Source organism: Agelaius phoeniceus, chromosome 2, assembly GCF_051311805.1.
Source record: "Agelaius phoeniceus isolate bAgePho1 chromosome 2, bAgePho1.hap1, whole genome shotgun sequence".
NCBI classification, from domain to species: Eukaryota; Metazoa; Chordata; class Aves; order Passeriformes; family Icteridae; genus Agelaius; species Agelaius phoeniceus.
Window position 1 is genome coordinate 86,658,872 of NC_135266.1, and position 24,440 is coordinate 86,683,311.

The window sequence follows — 24,440 nt, forward strand, 5'->3', positions numbered from 1 at the left end:
AGTTTATTGGCCCATATTTTATAAGGCATGGCCTAAGCCAGCGAGACATTGCAGGGAGGGGAGCAAATTTAAGAAGTGAAATATGAGAAGTTACTCTTTGGGCACCGAATAAGCCTAATAACTTGTGTGACCAATGAAGCATGAAGCATATTGGGGAAAAGTGTAGAAGAGGCACTAACCTTGCTTGCTACATGATTTATCTCCCTGGCAAAGGTTCTGCACAAGGCTTAACTATAAACAGGGCATTTTCCAACCAAGAATTTGGCCATTTGGGACATTTTCCAACCAACAACACGGGCATATGATTTTTTTTTCTTTTCCAGGTATACCAGATCTTGTCAGCTCTGCCCTCATGCCCAGCTCCTCATCTCTGCTTCCCCCAGAGCTGAGCAGCTAAATTTGTCAAGCAGAACTCCCTAAAAATATACCATTGTACTCCATATCCACTAAGTAATTGATTAAGAAGAAAGCAGAAGCCTGTAATCCTGTCCCAGGGCCCTTCCAATGGTGCAGAAAGCCTAAAGAGATAGATCCAGTGAGGCTGAGATTAAAGTAGCCGTTGTGTGTGACATTTTCTGAAAGGGCTCATTTCAACATGAAAAATGGCCTTGGGATTATGATAAATGGGGGGTTCTGACATGCACATTCTCCTCCTATAATCGTCTGTGTTAGAGCTGAGATAGCAGATTGTCTGCCTCCTGTGATGGAGGCCCCTGCAAAACTCACCTTTTTCCCAACTGACCTTCAGAGGGGATGATTAATTGCCTGGAGGTAGCCTCTTGTCAGTTAGCCTGTGATCTTTGTTCTCTATGTTCAAACCATCTGCTGAGAACTGACGAGGCTGCTACTCCATCCCTTAGTCCTTTTCATACTTATTACTGCTGAGAAAGAACAGGGCCAGGGATTCAAGGGTCTCATGCTAAAATTGGCACCCTCGCTCCCAGCTCGCTAACAGTGAAGGAGATTTATGGACTCATCCTTTCCAGCCTCTTAAAATTTTTGAGGATTGTTCCAGCTATGAGCAGAGCTCCAGGAATCAAACAAAAAAGAAAATTCTCTCTCATGCCTTGGGATAGTAATAACTGAGCCATTACATGTCAGACTGAGAAGAGTTTGAGAATCCAGGGAATTATCAGAGCAGCTGTTGTGTTTCCTTTTAAGGTTTCTGGATCTTAAACAGGTCAGTGGAATTCTTATTAGCTTTTCCAGGGGTAAAAACTGAACCACAAACCTGTCGTGTGTGTGGTAGCCATGTTCTGCTCTGCTGTATCAGAGCCAGAAGCTGGACAGTTTTCCTGTGCTGCTTAGCCAGACTGACACTTGTCACCAATCCCCAGGGAACTGCCACACACCGTTTCAAAAGACAGGAAGAATTTTTCTAGGCTGTCCTATCAGCTTTTATCTATAAATAGATGATCGACTCCTCCAGTCGGTTTTTCTGGGAGGGTGTCTGGTGCATTTCATATTTTTTGATTGCTGGGTGAAATTCCCCTGTGGGCAGAGCAGCTGACAGTTGCCTACAAAACACATAACTCAAGAATCAGGGAGGGAGGACATTTGGTCTTTTGGTGTACATTGCTATACCCCTAACTAAGTAGTCACTGATCTTGTTAGGAAAGTTCCTCTTTTATGGGGGGAAGTAAACCTCAAACATTTAAAAAAAATTGATCAAAAATAAAATCAGAAGAACACCATTATAAAAAAGGCATGATTTTATTTTAATCCTTATTCAAGAAAAACTGTCTATGGATATATTTCAGTGTGAAATTTCTTTAAGTCTCCATGAAACCTGTATAGATTTAAGCACATTCTTCAATTTAAGCATGTATTTTGCTGAATAAGAATGTCAGCCTCTGCTGAATCTTTATGCAAAATTCTCTCTCAGAAAACTAGGGCTCAGCTTCAAATTCATTAGTAATAGTAATTTAGGTTATTTTAATAGAATAAATGAAGACACACTATGTGTACAATAGAATATTATTCTTATTCTATTCTTAATTTATATTAGCCCGTTCTTACCAGAAAGATCCCTTATTAGTGCAGACCTGCATAAAAGAATGGATTTCATCACTAGATTTTTCTCTGCTTTTCATGTAGGTGTTTTAGGTCTCACTGCCTTTTAGGGCCACTGACTTCTTGCATGAAGCATCTGTTTTGTTCACAGCAGGGCTTTATGGTTGAAACCTTGAGATACTGTGTAAATATGTTTGTGTAGACAGCAGTCTGATAGCTTTTTTCCTGAAGTCCCATTTGCTTTCTCTGTCTGCTTCCTCTTCCTTCTCCCATGTAGTGGACTGCATGGATCCTACCTGCTCGGGACGAGGCGTGTGCGTCCGAGGAGAATGTCACTGTTCGGTTGGCTGGGGAGGAACAAATTGTGAGACCCCAAGAGCCACTTGTCTGGATCAGTGCTCTGGTCATGGGACCTTCCTCCCGGATACTGGACTCTGCAGCTGCGATCCCAACTGGACTGGCCACGACTGCTCAATCGGTAACGTCAGCGCTGACTTACTGTTGGTCTTTCGTTAAACTTTGTGAAACACTCTGCAAAAAGGTGCTACAGATGTATTCCAGTGAAGCACTGGAATTTCTCCTTCCAGTCATGCCCAATGTAGGGCATGACTGGAAGGATAAATTCCATAGCTCAACTACATAAATAATTCTGCTACCATTGCTGAGCATAGAGTAATATCATAAATAACTCCATTAAAGCCACCTAGGTTTGCTATTGTTCATTATATGGCTGTTAATGTAATTGATGGTCTACATATAACTTCTTGTTCCAGTGATAGTTCTTGATGAACCCCAGGACCACTAAACTGTCTGTTTTGATTTTTAGGAGATGACTAAATAATCTTTAGAGGCTGTAAACAAGAAGGACGATTTGGTAATCTGTCAGATCTCCTTTCCCTTCTGAATTCAAAGCTTGTGCTTTTCTAGGCTAGAGGAGGATGAGTGCCTCATGAGGTTCATATTAAAAGACTCTCTTCTACCAGCTAAAAAATAAGTATACTGAGTAAAAGTATTTATTAGTACAAGCAGCTACCAAGAAGACAGATTTTTATGGGCAGTTTTGTGTAGAGGTTTGGAACAATGACCTTCATTCCTCCTCTGAATTGTCATCTTGCTCAAAATCTGCATCAGGTGTGAGAATTGAAGGCTAAATAAAAATTGTTCAGGACCCTTTTCTTCCACATGAAATTAGCTCTTAGATAAGACCACACTGAGAAATAGTGGAATACATTAAATAGTTAGAACTTACAGAGCATCAGTCCTTTGGCTTTTGTCCTGTATTGTGTGCTCACAAAAAAAAAAAGACCTCAGCAATAAGAGTTTCTATACCTTACACAACTGGAGTGGAACTAGGCCAGAAATCCAGGGCAGCTCAGTATAGGCAGTGAAATGAAAGGAATTTTCAGCAAAGCAGCCCAAAATGAAAAGCTATTAGGGGAGTGGATATAGTAGAAAAATTATGTAAACAACGTTTTCACTGAGGAATTGCTATCAGGAGTAAAGAAAATCAGGTTAACTGTTTGCAAGTATTTTAAGAGAGTCATTTCCAAGGATGAGACAAACTGAATAAACCGGTGCTAAGAACATAAGAACACCCTTTTGACAATCATCATTTAGGCTGGGTGTTAGAAGCTTGTCATAAAGTAAAATCGACTGGACTGAGGAATAATCAGAAGAGGAGGCCTGCTCTACTTGCCTAGGGCTGAAGCTAGGTTGATCAAAACTTTTGCAGATGTACGTAGGGAAACTATCATGCATTGAAGGGAAGATAAATTTGGTGCCAGGCTTTTCCTTTCCCCATATTAATCTTCAATTAATATGGGGAAAGGAATTCCATAGGAATTCCAAAGGAATTCTATCTTCAATTCCATACTGTGTGAGTTTATTTTTAAAACCACCATAAGGGAAAAGGTAGTCATGTATTTGTAGTTTGTAGCATAGATCATAATTGAGTCATTATTCTGTGTTTGTACAGAGGTTTGGGGATTGCAGGGATGGATTTAGAAAAATGTTTATTTCAGTGTGCAAACAGAATTCACTTTCCCTTTGTTAACCTGCAGAGTCATGTACAGATGATTTATAAGCTTTCCTTATACTGCTTTTATAAATCCATCTAGTGCAAACTTTCTCTGGCAGCATGAAGTTATTTGAGACAAACTTGAGCATCATTCCAAGACCTTTTTCCTCACTGAGCTGCTTGTAACATTCAGGTTATTGTGCCTCACAGCTAAAATCACAGCTAAGATGATTTGTAAACTTCCATTTCTAGCCCAGACCTTTCCACTGAATTGATGACTTGATTTGAAAGACAAATTTACTCACAGGATATGTGGTCCTTTCTTACATCATTAAAATAGAGTGAGCAGGCATGCTATTGCATGTAATAACACACTGCCCAGCCCACTGGGGTGGAGGTTCTGTAGAAGGGTCTAAAAGGGACGGATTTTTATTGTCCTTTAAAACAGGACCAAACAGGACAGAAGAATTACTAAGGGGAAGAGCTAAGTACTTGCAGAAATCACCCTCAGCTCAGCAAAGCAGTTAAGTCTGTGTTCAGTCCCAATGAAATGTACAGAACTGTGCCCATTTGGATTTGTGCCAAGGACGGCCCCTTTCATAAACCACATGGACAGGCATGCCCTGGAAACAGCATAATTATCTGAAAACCCAGAATATGAACAGGCACAGTGGATTTTCCAGCTCTTACCATCTTGAATTTAAGAATTGCACCTGTCTACAGTGTTGTATGCTGTATTCATTTAGGTTATCAGGCAGTATGGAAGCAGTAGCTGATGTCTGTGGATTGTCATATGTAGAAAGTAAAACTAGGGCCTCTTTGAACCTTAGACTGTGTCTTTCAGCTAGGTAGGTAGATTTTACCTGCCTTTAGTGGTAATCTTAGAGAACACACACTACTGGGTAAAACCCTCACTTTTCACAAAACAATAATATTAGAGAGATTTCTATTTCCTGTTTATATTATCTTTTTTCATTCCACTTAGCCTTCATAGACAAGCTGTGCCAGTTTAGTCTCTTGTGAGAGATTCCCATTCTGAACTGCATTGTAGGAAGAAGTAGTTATGTGGTTTGGGTTTTTTTTACTTTCTGTGTCTGCCCACTGCCAAGACATGCTGAGACAGGGCTGCTGCCGTACTACCTCAGAATTGTCACTCAGGGAAAATGCTTCTCAAACATATTCCACCCTTTCATGCAAGGGACAGTTTGTAGATCACTTTTCCCTCAATACACACTGTTTTTTTGGCTGATTCTTAAATACTAGAAAGTGTATCTTAGAGAAAGGTACAGAAGTAATTCCAAGCGATAACTTGTACTGAGCAATAAAAGTGGTATTTTGTTTTCTCCATGGGATAATTAAATCACTTCCCTTTTGCATCTTAGTACTGTTGCACAAGCAAATTTAAAAAAGGCCTTTATAACCCAGTTCAGCTGAAAAGTCCAAGGCAATGCTTGGTAAAAGAAAGGGAATTAAGGAACCACTTATCCTATCTCCATTCCTCCAGTCTGCTATCACAGATTCTCTGTATCCCAGGCTTTTGGGTGGCTATCTCCCTTCACCTCTTATGAGCCCTATCTGGCAACTAATACAGCCATCATGGGGCAGGTCTCTTAACCTCTTATTGTCTGAGTGTAGTGGGAAGAAGGAAATGGCCTGTGCTGCAGTGTGAAACAGAACTTACTGTGTGATATAGTCTCACTCTTGACCTATTTAAACTGGGCCAACTATTTCTAGTGAATCAAGAGGCAGCACACCACATACCTTAAGACATGTTTGCTGACTGCAGTGAAATGAATAGGTGAGTCATGTCTTCTGCACTGGGGGAATGCACCATTTACCAGGGGGATTTCACTGATGCATCAGTATAATCCCAGGCCCATCAAAACAGTATTAGGCTTGGATGCAAAGTCATTATTAAAGGAATTAAGTCATCTGGTGTTGTCCTTCACTCTCCTCAAATTTACATCAGCAATTTTCACACTGTTTTGTCTTTGGTAGTTGACATCTTTACATGCACAGTATTCATTCAAATCATTGCAAAGTTGAATATACTTAGCAGCAATAGAAATTATGTTCTCTGTGTCTTAAGTGTACTGACTTTTTCTGGGCAGTTGACAGTGGTTGTAGATTGACCTGCATGCAGATAAGGATCCCTTCTCCATCACTCATTCATAATGACTCATGCAGTTTATGCACAGTTGACACCCAGGCAGTACTTCAGACCCTTAAAAATACACTGGAGAAAAGCAGTAATAGGGATAGTACTTTGTATGTGGTAGTCCTAAATTGCCAGTGGAGACATAAAATCATGGGCTGCACATTTAACAATAAGACTTAGAAACTGGAAGCTGGGGCTCAGTAAAGACATAAGTTATGATATCTTACATCATATTTTGAAAAGACTGAGAGAGCATGCCTGGCCAGAGACTGAGGCTGAGCTTGCACGACCGTATCTCATGAAATCTGGTACTTTGGTCCTATTATAGCTCCTCTCATCACTTCTGCTGCTAACCTGGTTTTCTGAGGATATGCCATTTGGCTTTATGACTTTATGCCCTTTTGTCCCCACTGTGGCAGGGATGAAATGCTGCTTCCCAGGGTCTTACTGATGCACTTTGTTATGAAGGTCTACAATCACAAAAATATTTAGGCATTTAAAATTTGCCTTAAGCAAATGCAAATCATCAATCTTTGCTGCAGGGTTGTGGAGAACTTCATATGGCAGATATTCCTAGATAAACTTGTCCTCCAAGCACAGTGGGGAAATAGTGTGGGTAGCCACAGGGTAGCAGAAGACCAGGTATTTACCCACCTTCCATGACTTTACTTACTTTAGCAGGTTGAGAAGTTGGATTTAAAATAAAACTAGCATGGTGTGTGAATCCATGTCTCTGGTTGCAGGGAAGCCATATTCTTATAAATTATTGCACAGTGAATTGAAGTCAGTGGAAAAGCTCCTATTTACTCTGCGGGAGTATGGATCAATTGAAGGTTATTCACAAACAATTATTAGATTTAAGACCCTGTATCAGTTAATGGTAATGACTGAATTTTTTAGTATCAATTTCATAGTATAGATTAACAATGGCGACAGTCTTTCAAGTAGCACGCAAGAGTTCTCCACCACAAAGTTGGTACAGTTCATTGAAACAGGCATTTTTTTCTCTATTCCAATTAATAGATAAAGAGACCATGAAGAATGAAGTTTTAAAGAGTTAATCTGAAGTAGATGCAGCTTACATTGCAATGTCTTTTTTTTTCACCAGGAATTGTGCAGGAGACTATTGCACACACGTGTATACACACACACACACATACACACACAGAGTCACAGAAGCAGTTCTCATACATTTTATCACACCATGTCATATCCCATTGTTCAAACAGTGCCATGGCTAACCCAACATCTGTGATAAAATTTGATTTCCTTGGGCTTACTGGTATCAACTTTTGCAAATAAAATCCCATGTTAATTTCTTATCATGCCCAAGGCCACCAAGATAAAAATCCATCCTTAGAAAACATTCATATAAGCCTTCTGTAAACAATCATTTCTTCAGGGGTAAAAATGTCTCTGTAAAAGATGGATATAACATCAACTTTGACGTGGTAGAGGCTTGTACCATACTACAGACCAAGACCGCTTTTAATGCCTAAGAAGTTGCTGATTTGTTGTTTTCTTAGCTTTAAAACGCATGAGGAAAGAAAAGAGAACTAAACCTCAGGATGCAACACCTGAAATTGATAAACATCTTCATCACTAAAGAAAAAGTCACTAGACACAGCTATGTAATCAAAGGCCACCTTGAATGCTCTTTCTTCAGCTTGTAACTTGTTCGTCTCACTACCCTGGCAGACCTATGAGAAACATTAGTCTGGCGCAATTGAAACTTTGGTAGCACAGTGTCTTCAAAGCTGGTCTTCAGAAGATACAATCACAATCTCTTCTGGTTCAATACCTAAATTGCAGACTCATCTCTGAAAGCCTTACTTTGGTCCTTTAATGGTCATTGAAAGCCAGGAAATGTTTTGTACCAGCAGGAATTTCATCCTCTGCCTTGCAGAAGCTTAACATGCTGATTTCTGAACTTGTGATCTTCTCCATTTTGTACAGAGAGAAGTAACTTTTCTCTCAAAGGGAAAAGTATGTGTAGCCCAGTGCACACACAAGGCTCTCACAGGTTCTGCCTGGCAGATACCTGCTTTGTGGATTGTGAAGAAATTAGTGAATCTAGAGAATCAACAGTGTTAGTAAGAACTATCATTGTGAAAAACATGAATTTTTTCATGTAGTTGAGTTTGTGAGTAGAGATTTTAGCCTACCCATTGCCAAGAGGAACTTAGCCTTTAAAGGCTTCTAAGCTTTTTATTAAAAATGCAATAAAAAACTAAGATCTGCCCAAACCTTTGAAATAAAAGCATTCAGGGAGGCTTTCATTTGAATATCCTTTTACTCCCTTTCCTTTTGTTTATTAAAAATGTGTGTAAGGAGACCCTGATGTGGTGGAAAAAAGATAACAGTTGAAATGGGCTGCAGTTATTTTTGTGGTGAGTCCAATTCTTCAAAAGTCCAAGTATCTTTGTGCTCAGCAGATGAAAGGGACATAATAAAGGGAGGGAGAGAACTCCCACTAAGATAGAAAATACAACTTACCTTTCAAATATGAATTCCTACTTTAAGTCTGATGGCTGAGAAATTGTTTTAGGACATTTTCCTAGCCAATCAGAGATGCATCAAACTTCTGTCAGCTCTGGGATGTGTTTAGGATTTTACTTTTAACCCCTTCTCTGCAGCAGCCCATGCAGTCTTGATCAGACACAATGACAAAGGGAAGATTGAAGGACCTGAAAACTTGTGTTCTAGCTGTCATTTCAGACTTGGCCAAAACCAGTGGAAGCAATGATATCATCAGTCTGTCTCTGACCATTAGATCACAAAGCATTTGCTCTGATTAAGTCATGTCTCAGGCTGAGAATAGTGTGTGTCCAGTAATGTAACAAGCAGTCCCTGGTTCTCATTGACCTTAGGCATTCTGTGATGAGCAAAGCTTCTCTCTTGTATCAGCAGTAATCAGTGAAAATTTATGGACCCCTACAAAGGGCAGTGGGAAGACTATTCCATCCCCTGTTTGTTTCCTACAATAATTAGGGCTAATTCCCAGCATGCCAGTTTCAGTTCAACATCTTTCCCTATCTCCAAATGTGACCTCAGCAGTCACACCATGAGCTCAAAAGTTCTTTTTGTTTGGATCAATTACGCCTTGTGTTGCAGTCTTTTCTGACTGAAAACAGCATTGTTGTACTGGAGTCAGTGGGGCTCATGTTGATGTGACTAGTTTGAAAAATTTCACAACACCACAAGATACTAAATTCCATGTTTAAAGCAGAGTACTGTTAAAATATCGTGTTTTGAGGATGACTGAGCAATTAGCATGTTTGCTTGTATCACTGAGAATATCATTTGTATCACTAAGTCTCAGATGACCAAATTTTGGCTTCTTCTCCTTTGAAAGGAGGAACCTCTTAATTTTTGAATCTAGACCTCTGCTGCTGACTATTCCTATTTTTAACCAGGATACTGCTGCAATATCAGCAGGGTGATACTTGTGCAGAGTCAGTCTCTGCCATGATCTACCTTGATTATGCTGGATAAAGCCACTCATGGCTCAGCAAGGATGGTTGTAGGTTCTATGTCACGGCTTCTCCACTGGCATTCAGTCAATTCCATGCTGTTCAGTCAATTCCATGCTGTTGTTGGTAGATACCTCCTGTGACTGTCACCTTACACTCCAACCCAGTTGGAGCTCATCACAATCAGAGTTCCTGCAAAAGTTTATTGGATGTTTTCAGCTTCATCAAATCATATTTGAGACACTGAACTAGGTTGCCCAGAGAAGCTGTGGGTGAACCTCATCCCTGAAGGTGTTCAAGGCCAGGTTGGATGGAGCTTTGCACAGCCCGTTTGTTGGAAGGTGTCCCCACCTTTGGCAAGGGTGGGGGGGTAGTAGGAGCTGGTCTTTAATGTCCCTTCCAACCCAAATGATTCTATGTATCATTCTCAGTTAGAATGTCCAAGATTAGGTAACAAGGAAAAGAGTCTGTGAGTCAGTAAAACAGAATAACATAAAAAAAAGACAATATAAGACCAATAATTGTCGTGTAGTGGATTGGTGTCTACTAAAGCCCAGAAATCCATGATTTAATAAGCTGTCTGAAGTGGATGCACTGGAACTAGTATATTCTCTCTGCCCTCTTCCAAATTACAAGGTGTTCATACTCTAAAAACTGTCATCACAATTTGCACTAGTGAGCACTTCCTAATGATGTTGACAGACGAAAGTCAGAAAGCTCTGCTGCTTTTCAGTAAAGGTGATCCTTCCAGATCAGTGTTGAGGCGCATGGACAGCATAGCAAACAGAAACCTCCTGGAACAGCTACTGCTGCATCTGGTTTGTGTGGATAGACAGACATCTAACTTCTGGATATGTCAGCTCTGCATGTTTCATACGTGTTCTGTGTCTCCTTTTGAAGAATAACAATAAAATTTTTAAGTTCTTTGGCAAAATGTTGTCTAAAGAAAAAGGAATCCATATTGGGACTGAGCTCTGAGTAAGGGAATCTCAAGAAAATCTAGTTTGTGATCACTTGAACATACACTGGTGACTGATCTGTTTAAGTTATTTTAGAAAAAACCAAAATGTACAGAATTGAAAAATAAATCAGTTCTTTTTAAGCATGAGCAAAACACATTTCTGCTGTCAAATTATCTCTTCCTTGTGGACAGAGAGGAAATTAAAATTAGCCCAGAGAAGAATCCTTCTTAGGAACTTCATTTAATATATTAGAAATTGTTTCTTTTCTGGGAAGCTTTAACACATCCCAGAAAGCATAGAGATTCAATTAAGCATCAAAGAAAAAAATACAATCCTGCACTTTGGGATATTTATTTTTATTCAACAAATCTCGGCTCCAAGCCTGAAGCCTGACAATACCTGGCATTTCATGTCCTGCTATTCAACAACAAGAGACAGTTTAAAGTAGAGTTCATAATAATAAATAAATGAAAGGTTGACACAAGTATGAAAGTAAATCACAGCCATAGAGGAGATACTTCAGACAGAAAGTGATGGTCAGTCCTTACCATTTAAGGCAAGGATGAAAATGGAGTATAAATACTGTAGGAAGTAGAAGCTGATAAAAAGCACCACAGCAATTTAATGGAATTTCATCACACAGAATTACAACTTTCCAGACAGGAACTGGAAGACCTTTATGCAAATATGAAGCAAGCTGAAATTGCATTTCAAAGTGAGTGTGTCTTTTATTAAAAGACATCCCAGCCGTACCAGTGCACATTGTGCAGCTAATTGTGTCTGTTGTGCTCCCATTCTTACTGTTACTGTTTCTGGCAAGAATTCCCAAGAACCCCATTGTGCTCAATCCTCTATGGTTAGAGTTAAAGGCTCAGTCTTGGAGGATACACATACATCAGTTTAAGTATATTACTATACCAAAGCCCTTCATTACTCATTTTGGAGATGGAGGGTGGGTCCCAGGGGAGTTACAGACCCATCTCCTGGATCTGCTCAGCACCAGGTGAGGAGCTATTCTGTGGACTATTTATTCATCTCCAAATGAAGCATCTCAGAGGTACCCTGTTCCTGATTTGGATCTCCAGAGAGAAATGAGACCTAGAAGGTGGTTTGCAGAACCCTTTCATTTAAACACAAATCTGTTGATGCCAGCAAATAATTAAATACCAGGAGAAAACTGGGGGAAAAAAACTGAAGTGGGGTTAAACTTCTGTGTCTAGTTGAGGGCCAGAGCCAGAGATGGGTCTTTTTTTTTATTAGGGATTTTCACCACCCTTCTCCTAGATACAGCTCAACCACTTTGAGTGAAAAATCTCTCTCCTCTTCTGTTCTGTGTTTCATATCTCCTTTGTCATACCCAGTCTTTCCTACAAGTGCAGAGTTGCAGTTGTCCCACCTGCACATGTATTGCAGACCTGTACTCAGTCCTCCTGTAGAGCTGGCAAGAATCAGCATTCAGGCCAACTCAGATGTCCTGGTTAGGGTCACTCTGTAATGCAGGATGTGCATTCCCCAGTGCAGGCATTCTGGGATGCTCCTTGGGGCTTTGTGTTCAGGAGGTGAAAATTCAGGTGTCCAAGTTGCATTTCAAAGCCATTGCTGAAGGTCAGTGTTCTTCCTAATGAGGGGTGATAGCAAAGCTGATGGATTCATTTTCAGTCTCTAGAGAGCATCCTTTAATCATGATTTCCTCATGCATGGAAAGAAAATAAATAGCTGTTACCTTTTAGTTACATTCAGTTTACTGAGCTGTGTAAAACACATTGAGGCCCTTGAGGGGACTGGAGAGTCATCAAAGTACCAAAAGTTTAATTGTGCTCCTAAAAGGACAGGTTTTATATTTATTGACATAAATAATTATTATTTTTTCTACATTAGTAATATTTACATATTTGATGTATGCTTTAAAAATTGATTAACAGATTATTTGTTTAAAGGCATTAAATTATGCAGACATTGCTTTCAGGACACGATCTCTGAAGGAAAAATACATCCCTCAATTAATGACATGGACAGAACTTACACAATCATTGCCTGTTTGTTACTAAACCAGGATGGTTTTCAGAGGATTTCATGGTACAGATCAGCTACTGGCAGTGACAGAAAATCCACACCTCTTCTTTCAGGTTTTTTCTTGCTCCTTAGTTTGATCCTTTCCTTATACATTTGAAAAAAGGATGGTTTTAAAAGCTAATGTGCTTTATGTCTTCTTCAGTAACAGCACAGGAGTTCATGTCACTACAGAGTTATCAAATCACAGGAATGAGAGTTTCATAACACTGCAAAATGTGTTTTGTTATGAAGAATGTCTTTAGCACTTCACTGCTATCTAAATCATGCTGATCACACACCTTCTGGTTTTTTCATCTATATATTTCTTGCTTTTCCCAGATATTCCCCATAAATTGCTTTCTAAAGCAGGTTGTGAAAACAAGGCTTAGCTCCTCACCAAACTCAGCTTTTTAGCTCTGTGCAGTGCCTCTCTCCTGTGCTTTTCTGGAAAAAAAACATCTGTCTGAGGCTGGAAATTACCTCAAATGAGCCAACTTGAAATGGGAAAATCCTAGTTATGGCAGATTTTAATTATTAAATTTTCTATTAATATATTGAAGGTCAGTGGAACTGACCCAGTTTTCATGAAGCTCTGAGCAATTTCACCTGATCTTACATTTTAGCACTAAATCCATATTTATTAAAGGATTTAGCAGACAGGTCAGAACCAGCTAAATCTCTGATTCTGCATCACAGGAATGCTAAAGAAAAATTTTCATCTGCATTGCTCTTCTCTAAGCTGGAAAGCTTTAAGCTGTTGTCAAGCTAGTTTGAGGATATGTGGGGGGATAGGGGTAAACATGTAAAAATGGATTTGCTAGAAATGAAGCACAAATTAACATCATTATCCCTTTCCCAACTCCAGTCTTTAATGTAATGTGAAAATAATGTGAAATTCTGAATGATGCCATTTCCTGTGTTGGAGGCTCCTGTGTCTGTTCCATCAATTAAAAAGGGCCTGAGCAAAGCACTGCATTGTTGGGTTAGTGTTTGATGGGTTTCTTTTCCCACTTTCTTCTGAAATATCAAAGACAACACAGCAGACTTTTTGTTCTTAAGGGGACAGATTTATGCCAGTTTTTAGCAGGATATGAAAGAAAAAAAGAGAAACAGGTACAAGTTTTTTATTTGTAGGAGTAATTGCTTTAGTATTCTAACTTCTGAAGTGCTGTTAATGGACTGTGACCTCATTATACCTGGCACAGTGCAAATGCAGAACAAAAAGGATAATCTTAGCCTCAGATAGTGAGATTCTTAAACTTTAAGTGAACAACAACAGAGAGAGAGACATACTGATGGAGACAGAGTAAAATTACATTACAGTTTTCCTCAACACACTGTGGAGAAGTTAAGGCATGTCAGCAGCCACTGTCAAGATTTTGGGTAGGATTCAAGATGGATTGGGATTTTTAAGAGAGCCTTGAAGAATTCTGAGGCAGTTTTAACAGACCAGAGGGAAGTCCCTCCCCCAGTCATGAGGAGATAATGAGGGGAAGAAAAAAAAAAGGAAAACCATTTGTCTAAAAACTAGCCAGCAGGCAGTTGAGTCTAGGCTCACAGAGTCACAGAATGGTTTGGCTTGGAAGGGTCTTTAAAGGTCAGTTATTCCCACCCCCTGTCCTTGGGCAGAGGCACCTTCCACTAGACCAGGTTGCTCTAAGCCCCAGTAATGGGCTGGTTACTGGTGGGGATAAGCAGTGATGAAACAGAGCAGGTCCTGGAACTGAAGCGGAGACATTTCTTTTTTGATTATTTGCATGAAAAATATGCAGAATTGTATTGGAATGGCATTATCCTTTCCAAAGAATAATGTTTCTGATAACCTGAGACCTCTGGGTGAACCACCCCAAGCTCAACAATGCCTTGAGCACTGTCTTCTCCAGAAATTCTCCATGAAAGAGGTTTCAAGTGAGTCATCCTCTGGAACTATCTCTCTTTCTTTCTTTACCCAAAGAGGGCATTTAAGCTCAATTCAATTCTTCAGGTATGACTGACATAACGTGAGGTAAGATTCAGGCAATGTTAGACATCACTCCAAGACAATAACATGACAAAACCCCCCATGGGAACGTTGATATGAACTTGATTCCTTAAAAAAAATTTTGCATCCATTAATCAGTTCCTATCCATCAGTGCCCTCTGGTAAGTACATAAGGGAGCCAAACATAGGGTAATACTCAAAGTCCAGGTGTTTCTCACAGAGGTGCTTGGCTTGATTGTACTTTTTGAGGACATTAAGCCTCGTATTTGCTCTTAGAATTGGGCACCAGGTTGACTCAGAGGATCCCCTCTCTTCAAGGAACTACAAACAGCTTTGAGAGCTACACTGTGAAATGAGGTAAAACAGTGCACCTCTAGGAAAGGATAAGGAGTGGCTAAGCTGTTCATACAAACACTGGATGAGATTAAAGATGAAAGGAAATATTTAGTCACCTTTTGGGAGCAGCTGGTGTGAAAATATTTAACAGGCAGGTCTTTCATGTGCAGGCAGAGCGTTCTAACTAAGCTTAAATAGGCAGGAGCAATATAGTGCAGCTGGCCAGTCTGAGAATATTGTAATAGGAGAATTTAAAGCTTTCCTTCTCATTTGTTCATGCAGCTCAGATGGTAGCTAATCATGTCCTCTAATTTTAACAACAGAATTGGGAAATGTACCAAAAAATGCAGTTTGTAATAAGAACAGAGGTGACAAATTCTGTCCCTGGGACTGAATGACAAAGAAACTATTCACCTGCCCTTTTCTGTAAAACAGCCTTAGCTGCCTTTTTCTGTCCAAAAAGACATGTATTTAAGTGGAAGCTTAATATGAAATCCATTTTGATCATTTCTTAGCATGCCACAAGAAAAGTAAAAGCTATTCTGACTATTTAATCACTCATTAAAACCTGTGAGCATTTAAGAGGGCTGTGTTGTAAAGGTCCAGGACATGTAGCAGGTTGTGTGTTGTAAAGCTATTTAAATTGTAGGGTACCCATCTATCTTTAAACTGGCACTAAGTGGAAGATTTAGTTTTGAGAGTTCCTGGCTCCTGGTTCCCTGTCAGAAATAATTAAACTACATTTTAGGGAGACTGTCCTAAGTAGTTTGTTTCACAAGTGTTTTTCACAGCTGAGAGTCTATATTACAGCCCTTGGGGCCTGGGAGTCCAAACCACCTCATATATCCAATATATATGAATTACACATTCATAGCCTGGGACCTGCACACTTCTGTGTGCATGGGTGGTGGTTTGGCTGGGGTCTCAGCTGGGTGGGAGATGAAACCCAAAATGTTCTCAGCATTCCCTTTCTGGGTTAGCCTAAGATCTGTTTGTTTATACCATGCAGTGCATATCCCTGGCCCACATGTGCAAGACTGTTCCTTGGCAGCATGTTGTCTGAGAAGTATTTCAGTCAAGATGTAAATGTCCCAGGGGGTTTTCCATCCTTTTTCATCGGAATGGCTGCACAGAGACTCTGCTTTTCAGAACATGATTTTTTTTCTCTCTTCACCATTTTTCAATGCACTCCATTATCCTAGTTTGATACCTTTAAATAACTCCAGGAAGGCTTCTGACTGTCACTATTCCTATTATCTCTGGGGTTTTTTCCTCCATCACCAATCTGTAGACATCTGACATTTCCATCTTACCTATAGGACACAAGACTGCATATTGGGACATCAAGGTGTTCATGAGCCTGTCTCAGTTCACATTTACCTGTGGATCCATCACATTCCTTCTTTATGCCTTGGTTACTTTATCTGAAAGGTGCTGCACCTGAGTCAGGGGAACCCTTGGTATCCATAGAGGCTTGGGGGTGAGGGATTGAGAGCAGCCTGAGGACAAGGACTTTGGGATGGACGAAAAGCTGGACATGACCTGGTCATGTGCTCTCACAGCCCAGGAAAGCCAGTAGTGCCATGGGCTGCATCCAAAGCCATGTGGCCAGCAGGGTGAGGAAGGATTCTGCCCTTCCACTCTTGTGAGACCCCTCCTGGAGTGCTGCATCCAGCTCTGGGACCCAGTTGTGGGGGTCTCCAACACAAGAAGGATATGGACCTGTTTGAGCAAGTCTAGAGGAAGCCACAAAGATAATGAGAGGCCTGAGGAACCTCTGCTATGGGGACAGACTGGGATAGTTGGGTTTGTTCAGCTTGGGGGACAGAAGGCTCTGGGGAGACTTTATTGTGGCCTTTTTACTACTTAAAAGGGGCTTATAAGAATGATAGGGACAGACATTTTAATAGTGCCTATAGTGATATAGGCAATAAACAATTATATAGCCTATAATTGTTTTAAACTAAAAGAGGGTAGATTTAGACTAGATATAAGGAAGAATTTTTTACAAAGAGGAAGAATAGGATATAATGAAGGTGTGAAGTGGTCAAGCTGGCATCCTCTGGATTGCTTGGTAAACTGGGAGCAAGAAAAATTGCTTCTTATTTGATATTCTGAGATCCAAGTTCAATGCTTATGTATAAAGAATGTGAACTAATAACCAGAGAAGGGATTGCAGTCTAACTAGAGTAAAATGGTAAAAGTGTGCTGGAAAGCACCAGAGGCTACAATAATACTTTTTGGAGTTTGGGTTTAAATACCAGTACCCTCAGACCTTGTACTTTCTCAATGTATTTCTTGTCAGCTTGCTGAAATTTTAGCAGCTTAAATCTAGCTTTTGGTTTTCAATCTACTGTTTCCTTTATCCTCCCCTAGACTTTGTTTATTAGGTCAGCCAAGGAGAACTAAATTTACTTTTTTTTTTTTTTTTTTTTTTGGTGCATCTTTACTACTATATTAACCAACTTGCAGGTCATGTGTTTTCATCACCACTCTGACCAGCCCACGCTCCATTGCAGTGCTGTCTGGCAGTTGGGGAAGAAAGTAGAAAGCACATGTCTGGACTCCAGCCCTTCAGCAAGGATGGGTTTCAATAATTGCCCATCCCTTCTGCTCTTATTGGGTACTGTAGTATGATATTACCTCCCTCGCAGCTAGGAGCTGTGAAAATCTGTCTCTCAATGCCAGATGCAAAGTAAAAACTTCTGACAGCAACTCAAGCCCTTCCTCAGCCATGCCTTTATTGTTTGATAGTGCAATTTCTATTAGCTTCCAATAAATTCTACATTAGTTTCTGTTACATCTCAACAGCAAGTGATGTGTGCACATGCTCTGCTTAAGTAGCCAAGATACCCAAATACTTTTGCAAGTTTTATTCTAAATGATACAGACAAGTCCCTGACTGTCTTTAGCCCATTTGAACTCCAGAGTTCTTTCACTAGCAGACTTAAGCATATAAGCCTAAATGTTTGAGGAGGTTTGGAGACATCCATGATACTGCAGTAAAAGGAGTTTTACTGGAAACTGTTCCACCACCCTGAGCTTTTTGGGAAGCAAGAGCTAGATATTGTTCTCATGTCACATTTAAAAATAAGGTGTTTTCTAGACATGCAAGGCATTACTGTTGTTCCTATCATAAATTACTGTTCCACAAAGAACTCTCTGATCCTTTTCACCATAGGGGACTGAAATCCTCACAGCTATCTGCTGTGGTGGAGCTGCAAGGAGCTTTCCTCCTGGAGCTGAAGTGGGTGTTCCAACCCTATATCAGGGGGATATCAAAAGTTGTTGAATAGCCCAAGTGTCCCATAAATGGGGTATTCATTAGCAAAAGACTAAAAGCAACTTAAGTACGGCTGAATTTCAGTCAGGTGTGATGTTAATGCAGGCTGAGTAGTTTTGAATATTTTATATGCAGCCAGTGACACAGAGAAAAAATGCGCACTGCAGAGTACCCTGGTACCCCTTTCTGTGCTTCCAGCCCAGCCCTGCTCAGCATTTCTTCTGTTCACTTCTCCATGTCCCCAAAAAAATCTAAAATGTATAAAATCTATAAAATGGCTCAGTGAAGCCAAAGGCTTGAGGTCAAAACATTTGGGAATTTAGAAGTGCCAGGCAGAAGTCAGAGAGAAGACCTCATAGGCTGAAATACTGTGAACTGCTTCTCCTTCAGCTGAGGAAGGGAGAGTATAGTCAGGGCTTATGAAAGATGGAAAGTAGCAGCCAAGTAATGAGTCTGGAGAAGAAATAGATTCATTTAATTTCATTTGCAGTGCTACACTGCATCAGTATTTGGGGTTTGCTTCTTTTCCTTGAAATCAATCCTGTGTAGTAATGGTGGTAACAGGTGCTTTAACACCTGATTCATGGGCATCTTTCTCCACCAAGTCTCTGTTTTGCCAGACAAGTACAATGTAGATGAATTGTACAATGTTTCCCAAATTCATGCCAAGGCTATGCCAGGTTTTAGACAAAAGTCTAGTGATGGTTAAAAAAATTATGCCTATGTCCTCAGGCCTGCTGGGGCTCAGGGAGGTTTGGGAAGGCCATCATCCCTGAAAAGGCAAGGTCCTTTAGCTCTTTGCTTTTTTGCGGTAAGTACCAAAATATCCAGCTGTGACTGTGCTTCCATTAGCTCTGATAAGACTTGGGAACAAGCACCATCCTATCAGCTCCAGTACATGTGGCTCACAAAAGATACAGTTGTACCTCTGAATGTCTGAGAGGGGAGTTTTAATGGGTAGTAGGAGAATAAGGACATAGAGGATGTGCAGATTTGGTAGAAATAGAAATATCCTTTCTTAAATTTAAACAGAGAATAAGGATTTTAATGAATCCCATCCCCAAAAACGTGGTTTAAGAAGTCATGAACAGGCTTTGCCAGGTCTTAACTTTAGCATCAGTAGTTTATCAGCACACTGTTTCCACTTAAACAGATTTTAATTAAATGTGACTTCCGTTCTGCTTATTGGAAGAGCCTTCCCCTTTGGATTTGAGCATCACAAAAGCTTAAGGAGTGCAAGAGAATTAGAAAGCAAATAGGAGGATCAATCACAGCAGACCCTTGCAATCCATGTCCATCTCTTTTTTGTAATATACTTATTAGATTCTTATTGTCAGGAAGGATTAGCGTTATGAGCTCTAGGAATTCCTTTCATTGCCCCATAAGGCGAGGTAGTGAAGTGTGTCTGCTTTTCTTGACAATAACACTCTGGATTTTCCCCCTCTCCCTTCTCTCTCTCCACCCATATCCCCTCCTCTCTGTTGTCTCCTCTCCCACAGAGATTTGTGCAGCGGACTGCGGAGGACATGGCATTTGCGTGGGAGGCACCTGCCGCTGCGAGGAGGGCTGGATGGGCACAGCCTGTGATCAGCGAGCGTGTCACCCACGCTGCAACGAGCACGGGACCTGCCGGGATGGCAAGTGTGAATGCAGCCCGGGCTGGAACGGAGAGCACTGCACCATTGGTAGGGAGAAAGAAAACCCGACTCCTTTGAGAGAATTATTGATGATCAGGGAGGAGAAAAGGCGCATGCTTAATTGAATATGTGTGATCTAGTGTAGCATGAGCACCTTTGTTCTTGGATTTCAAATTCTGACATCATACATTTTCATGTGGGAACAAGACAATATGTCCTTTCATTTGCTGGTGACATGGCTCTGTATATTTTTTATTATCAGACGTGAAGTACACCTATGTGGTGTTTGACAAGCCTTTAAATGTCAGCTAGAAGCTTTTTTTGAAAACATCCCACTTTACCTCTCTTGAGAGGTCTTTCTGTGGTCTCCAAGACTCCTCTGTACTATGGTGACAGCATTTTTAAAAACATGCATCTGCTTTTAAATTTTCTTTCCTTTTATTTGCTACATTATTTGCACTGTCACTTTGCTTGCCAGTATAAAAGAGGAAACTGCAGACAGATGATTTCTGGCTGGTATTTAACGCTGTCTTGCTTATCCCTTGTCTGTTCTGCTACCTTTCTAACCATTTCACTTCCCTCTCACTTTGCTTCTGTATTCCTCATGTACTGGCACTACTCATAAGCTCTCTCTGTCATGTCTCTTATTATGGATGTTATTATTAATAAGAAGCCAACAATATGCCTAAATCATGCAAAGAGCTTCAGTTCTCATATTAAGCAATTTGCAGCACCATTAATAAACTGCCTTGGCTTCACCTTTTCCTTCTCTCACTTAACTACTTAATGCATTTTCCCTTCTTCCTACTTTCTGATTGTCAAGCATTTAGCCTCTTCAGTTCCCCTTCCGTAGTCATGCTATTAAATCAGTAGCCCTAAATTCCCCAGATACCTTTTATTGTATATTAATAGAAAACTAAATTAGTGAATCCAGTTCTATTCTCAATAATGCCTGTGTGGACCTGAAAAAATTCAGTTGACTTTAAAAGAATTGTTCCAGAATGAAAATTCTCCTTCAGTCATTTTATTTTAATCAGCTTCTTTTAGAGACAAGGAAAATTTACCTCTATGTTACTTTCATTATGTCATGATAACTAAAAATCACACTTCATCAAGACTAACCACTAGGAATACCTGGGCAAATATCAGCATAGTTATTGTGTGGATTAGCAGCTTAGTTTTATGAGACATCACTTCCCTTGCTTGAGCACCAGGTGCATTTGCACACGCAAAGACAGGAAATGAAGCCTGATCTCAGTATTTTAATTTCAGCATTAGGATAATGGTACAAACCATATCTGTGGCTCAATTCTACTTATCATTTATTTATGCTAATGTCACCCTATCACATTATGGTCTCCACATGCATCCCCCTAATGAAAAATATCTTGCTTTTAAAACTTCCTCTGTCTCATTAGACATTGCATTCTGCTTTCTTGTTGATGTCCCTAGCAGCTTTCATTTCTTTTCCTGAGAAAAGGATTGAAAAACCCACATTTCTTAAATGACTTTAAAATGAAAAGAGAGCAGTCCTATGTTAATTGAAATCCTGTTTCCTTAATATTATTTTACAGCCTTTTATTCAAGCAGTTTGATTTGGAAAGCATCACAGATTCATGCGAGTAAAAAAAAATTCAGCAAAAGGCCCCAAATCCAGGGGACAGTTTTATATGGAACTTATTTATGCAGGAAAAAAAAAAAGCCTGATTCATCCCCTTAGTGCCATTTTATTAGTTCTGCTGTAAAACCAAAATGCCATTAGTTCAGTATATGATAATTCTCCACACAGCTGATATGCCTGGACTGTTTTCGAACAACAAGCTTTTATCTTTCATGGTAATTAAATTTATTTGTAGTATTCCTCACTCTAAGTATAAATGTTATCATGGGGAAGGCCAGCACTGCAATGCAGTCAGCATTGAGATTTTACTGGTGCACACTCTCATTTTATGTGCTGCTACCTTCCTGTTGCAGTCTGCCTTGGTTTAGGAATCATTCTTGGATACATAACATCCTGGAGCAACTCTGTTTCTTTTCACTTTCCCCTCTCCTCATCTCCTTGCATGGTGATTTAAAAACAAATTTTACATAGTCTCCTGCCTCTGAAGCTGTAAACACTATTTCCTACAGAATATTTCACTGGTAAATGTGTAGAATGCAAAGGAGATTTGGCAAAGTTGTGAATACCCAGGAAAATTGAATGGTTTTAGCAGGAGTAATAAGCTAGTTATGTTGGCACAAATGAAAGGACATTGCCTTGGAATTACATTAAGTACGTGGAAAGCATTCCCCTTGTCCTTGTGTAATTTCCCTGCATGGCAAATTGTTCTGTTGATGGTAATTCCGTATATGTCTGTGTCATGGCCCGGTTTGCTTCAGCACTGACAAGCATAAAACCCCATTGCTGAAGTGATGCTTGACCAGTATTGCCGTGTGTGCAGGTAACACAGTAGAAATGGACCATACCAGTAGGGGACACTTCTTCCATTCCCTGTTGAGCATGTGTGAGAGTAAGACATCCTTTTGTTTTGTAGGTCATAGGAGGCACTTCCTTATGGTGTTTAAGGTATTCTGATCCCAGTGGATTAATTTTGTTTGCTCCTACAAAGAGTTGTGTCACTAAATGTACTATCTTGATTGCTCACATTCAGAGATTTCATTAGAGTAACCCCAGTTAATTCCCAACTAGAAAATTGATGCTGAAGCTTGCATTCATCATCCCAATTCAGCAGACTTAGTGGAGGAGAGTAGAGCAGAAAATTGATTATCTAACTGCAGGAATCCTGAAACCCAGCAGAAGGTTTCAGTCATTTTCTGGAAGGACCAAAACGCACTGTGACAACAGCATCAGTGCCAGACTCCTGCAATGGGTTCTCCAGCATGTTCTTAATTCATCCCTAGTTAGAGACATTGCAGGAATTCAAGTTTATTCTGTTCTGGCCCAAACTACATCCAGGAAGCATGGTGGGTTTTAGGAGCATTGAGTTTAAAGATGAAATAAACCCTCTTACTGCGAGCTCTGAAAGGCCAAATTACAGCTCAGCTCTGTAGTAGGCTGCTCTAAGGGTTTGCCTCACAGAAAGCAGCACAGAAAATTTCCTGGGTTTAAGAGTCACAGAATCACAAAATTGTTTGGGCCTTTAAGATCATCTAGTTCCAACCCCACTGACATGGATAGGGAACTTTTTGCTTGACCAGGTTCCTCCAAGCCCCATTCGATGCTGTCTTGAAAACTTCCAGGGATGAGGCATCCACAGTTTCTCTGGGCAACCTGCCAGTGCCTCACCACCCTTAAGTGTAAAAAAATTTCTTCCAAATACCCAATCTGAACCTGTCCTCCTTCAGCTGAAGGCTGTTCTCCCCTGTCCTATGATTATAAGCCCTTGTGAAAACTCCCTCTCCAGCTTGTATGATTCATACAGGGGGCTTCCCTGCATGGTGGAGTTGGGATATTCAATATCCTTGAATGGCTTGGACACAAGACGAAAGCCATCTCTGGAAGTTCAGTTGCTGCAGCTAAATACTCCAGAATCTCTGGAGACCTGAGGGACCAGCAGCTAGCTCTCCAAACACTCCACAGCCTACCTAGCAGGATTTCAAAGCACCTCAGTGCCTAATCCCCATTGATCTCTGCAAAAGCCACATGTTTAACTCCTTTCGGAAATCTGGTCCTGGCACGCACGGGTGATGGATGCAATAACAATGCCCAGACAGACAGGCAGACAGCCTGTCCCACGCCGGCTTCTGCTTATGGCGCCATCAGCCTGGGGTTTGTTTTACATAGCAAAACTCTGATTTTTGAGAAATCTGCCCCTTTAAGTTTGCCTTTCATCAGTCTTCTTGCATAAATAATCACACATGTTCTGAATAACTCTAGGTTGTAATCAGTGCTTTGCCGTTTCTGCTGGAGCAGCTGGAATCCAGACAGGGCACATTACAGGTGGATCCTGATCTCTTTTACCCGGCTTTCTAACACATCATTTGTGCCCTTTGAATCCATAAAGCAACACAGTCCATTCATGGCCCAAGACAAAAATAAGCCTCCCAGTGTCTGGGGAAGGTTCTTGCTATCTTGTAGATGTGGTGCTTAGGGACAGAGTTTAGTGGTTGCACTCGATGATCTTAGAGGTCTTTTCCAGCTCTTATGATTCTGTGATTCTACCCGCTGCCCAACAGTCAGTGCTCAAGTGCATCCACAGCAGAAGCTGAGCTGTGTTTTACCCTCTGGCACTCACTTCTCTGCCTGGTTGAGATGGGTACCTTTGGGCAAGAGAAGACCATGATTATAGCAGTCAGTGGAAAATATGCACTTGCTGCTTTGTTCTGACATGATCTTCAATCAATCTGAAGGTAATCTGGCCTTAAATAGTTTGGCAGCATATTTGCCAGTAAATATTAAGCACAGATTAACTTCAAAGACAGCATTTCCCTGACCCTGTAGCATAAACTTCACATGCTGTCCCTGGTTCAGCAATGAATGTTTACTTTCTCCTCTCCTTCACATTTGTGTGATCTCAGTTTAACTCCA

The 24,440-nt window shown here is 40.5% G+C and overlaps 1 protein-coding gene across 14 annotated transcripts in view; it reads left to right on the forward strand.

Annotated features, from left to right (window-relative positions):
- TENM4 (teneurin transmembrane protein 4) overlaps positions 1-24,440 on the forward strand; it is a 1,543,936-nt gene that overhangs the window by 1,403,013 nt on the left and 116,483 nt on the right. For all 14 annotated transcript variants that reach the window (XM_077174070.1, XM_077174074.1, XM_077174077.1 and 11 more), the window contains 2 exons: positions 2,291-2,491; positions 19,775-19,960. In XM_077174070.1, the coding sequence (XP_077030185.1) occupies positions 2,291-2,491; positions 19,775-19,960 (387 nt within the window). The remainder of the gene's footprint in view (positions 1-2,290; positions 2,492-19,774; positions 19,961-24,440) is intronic.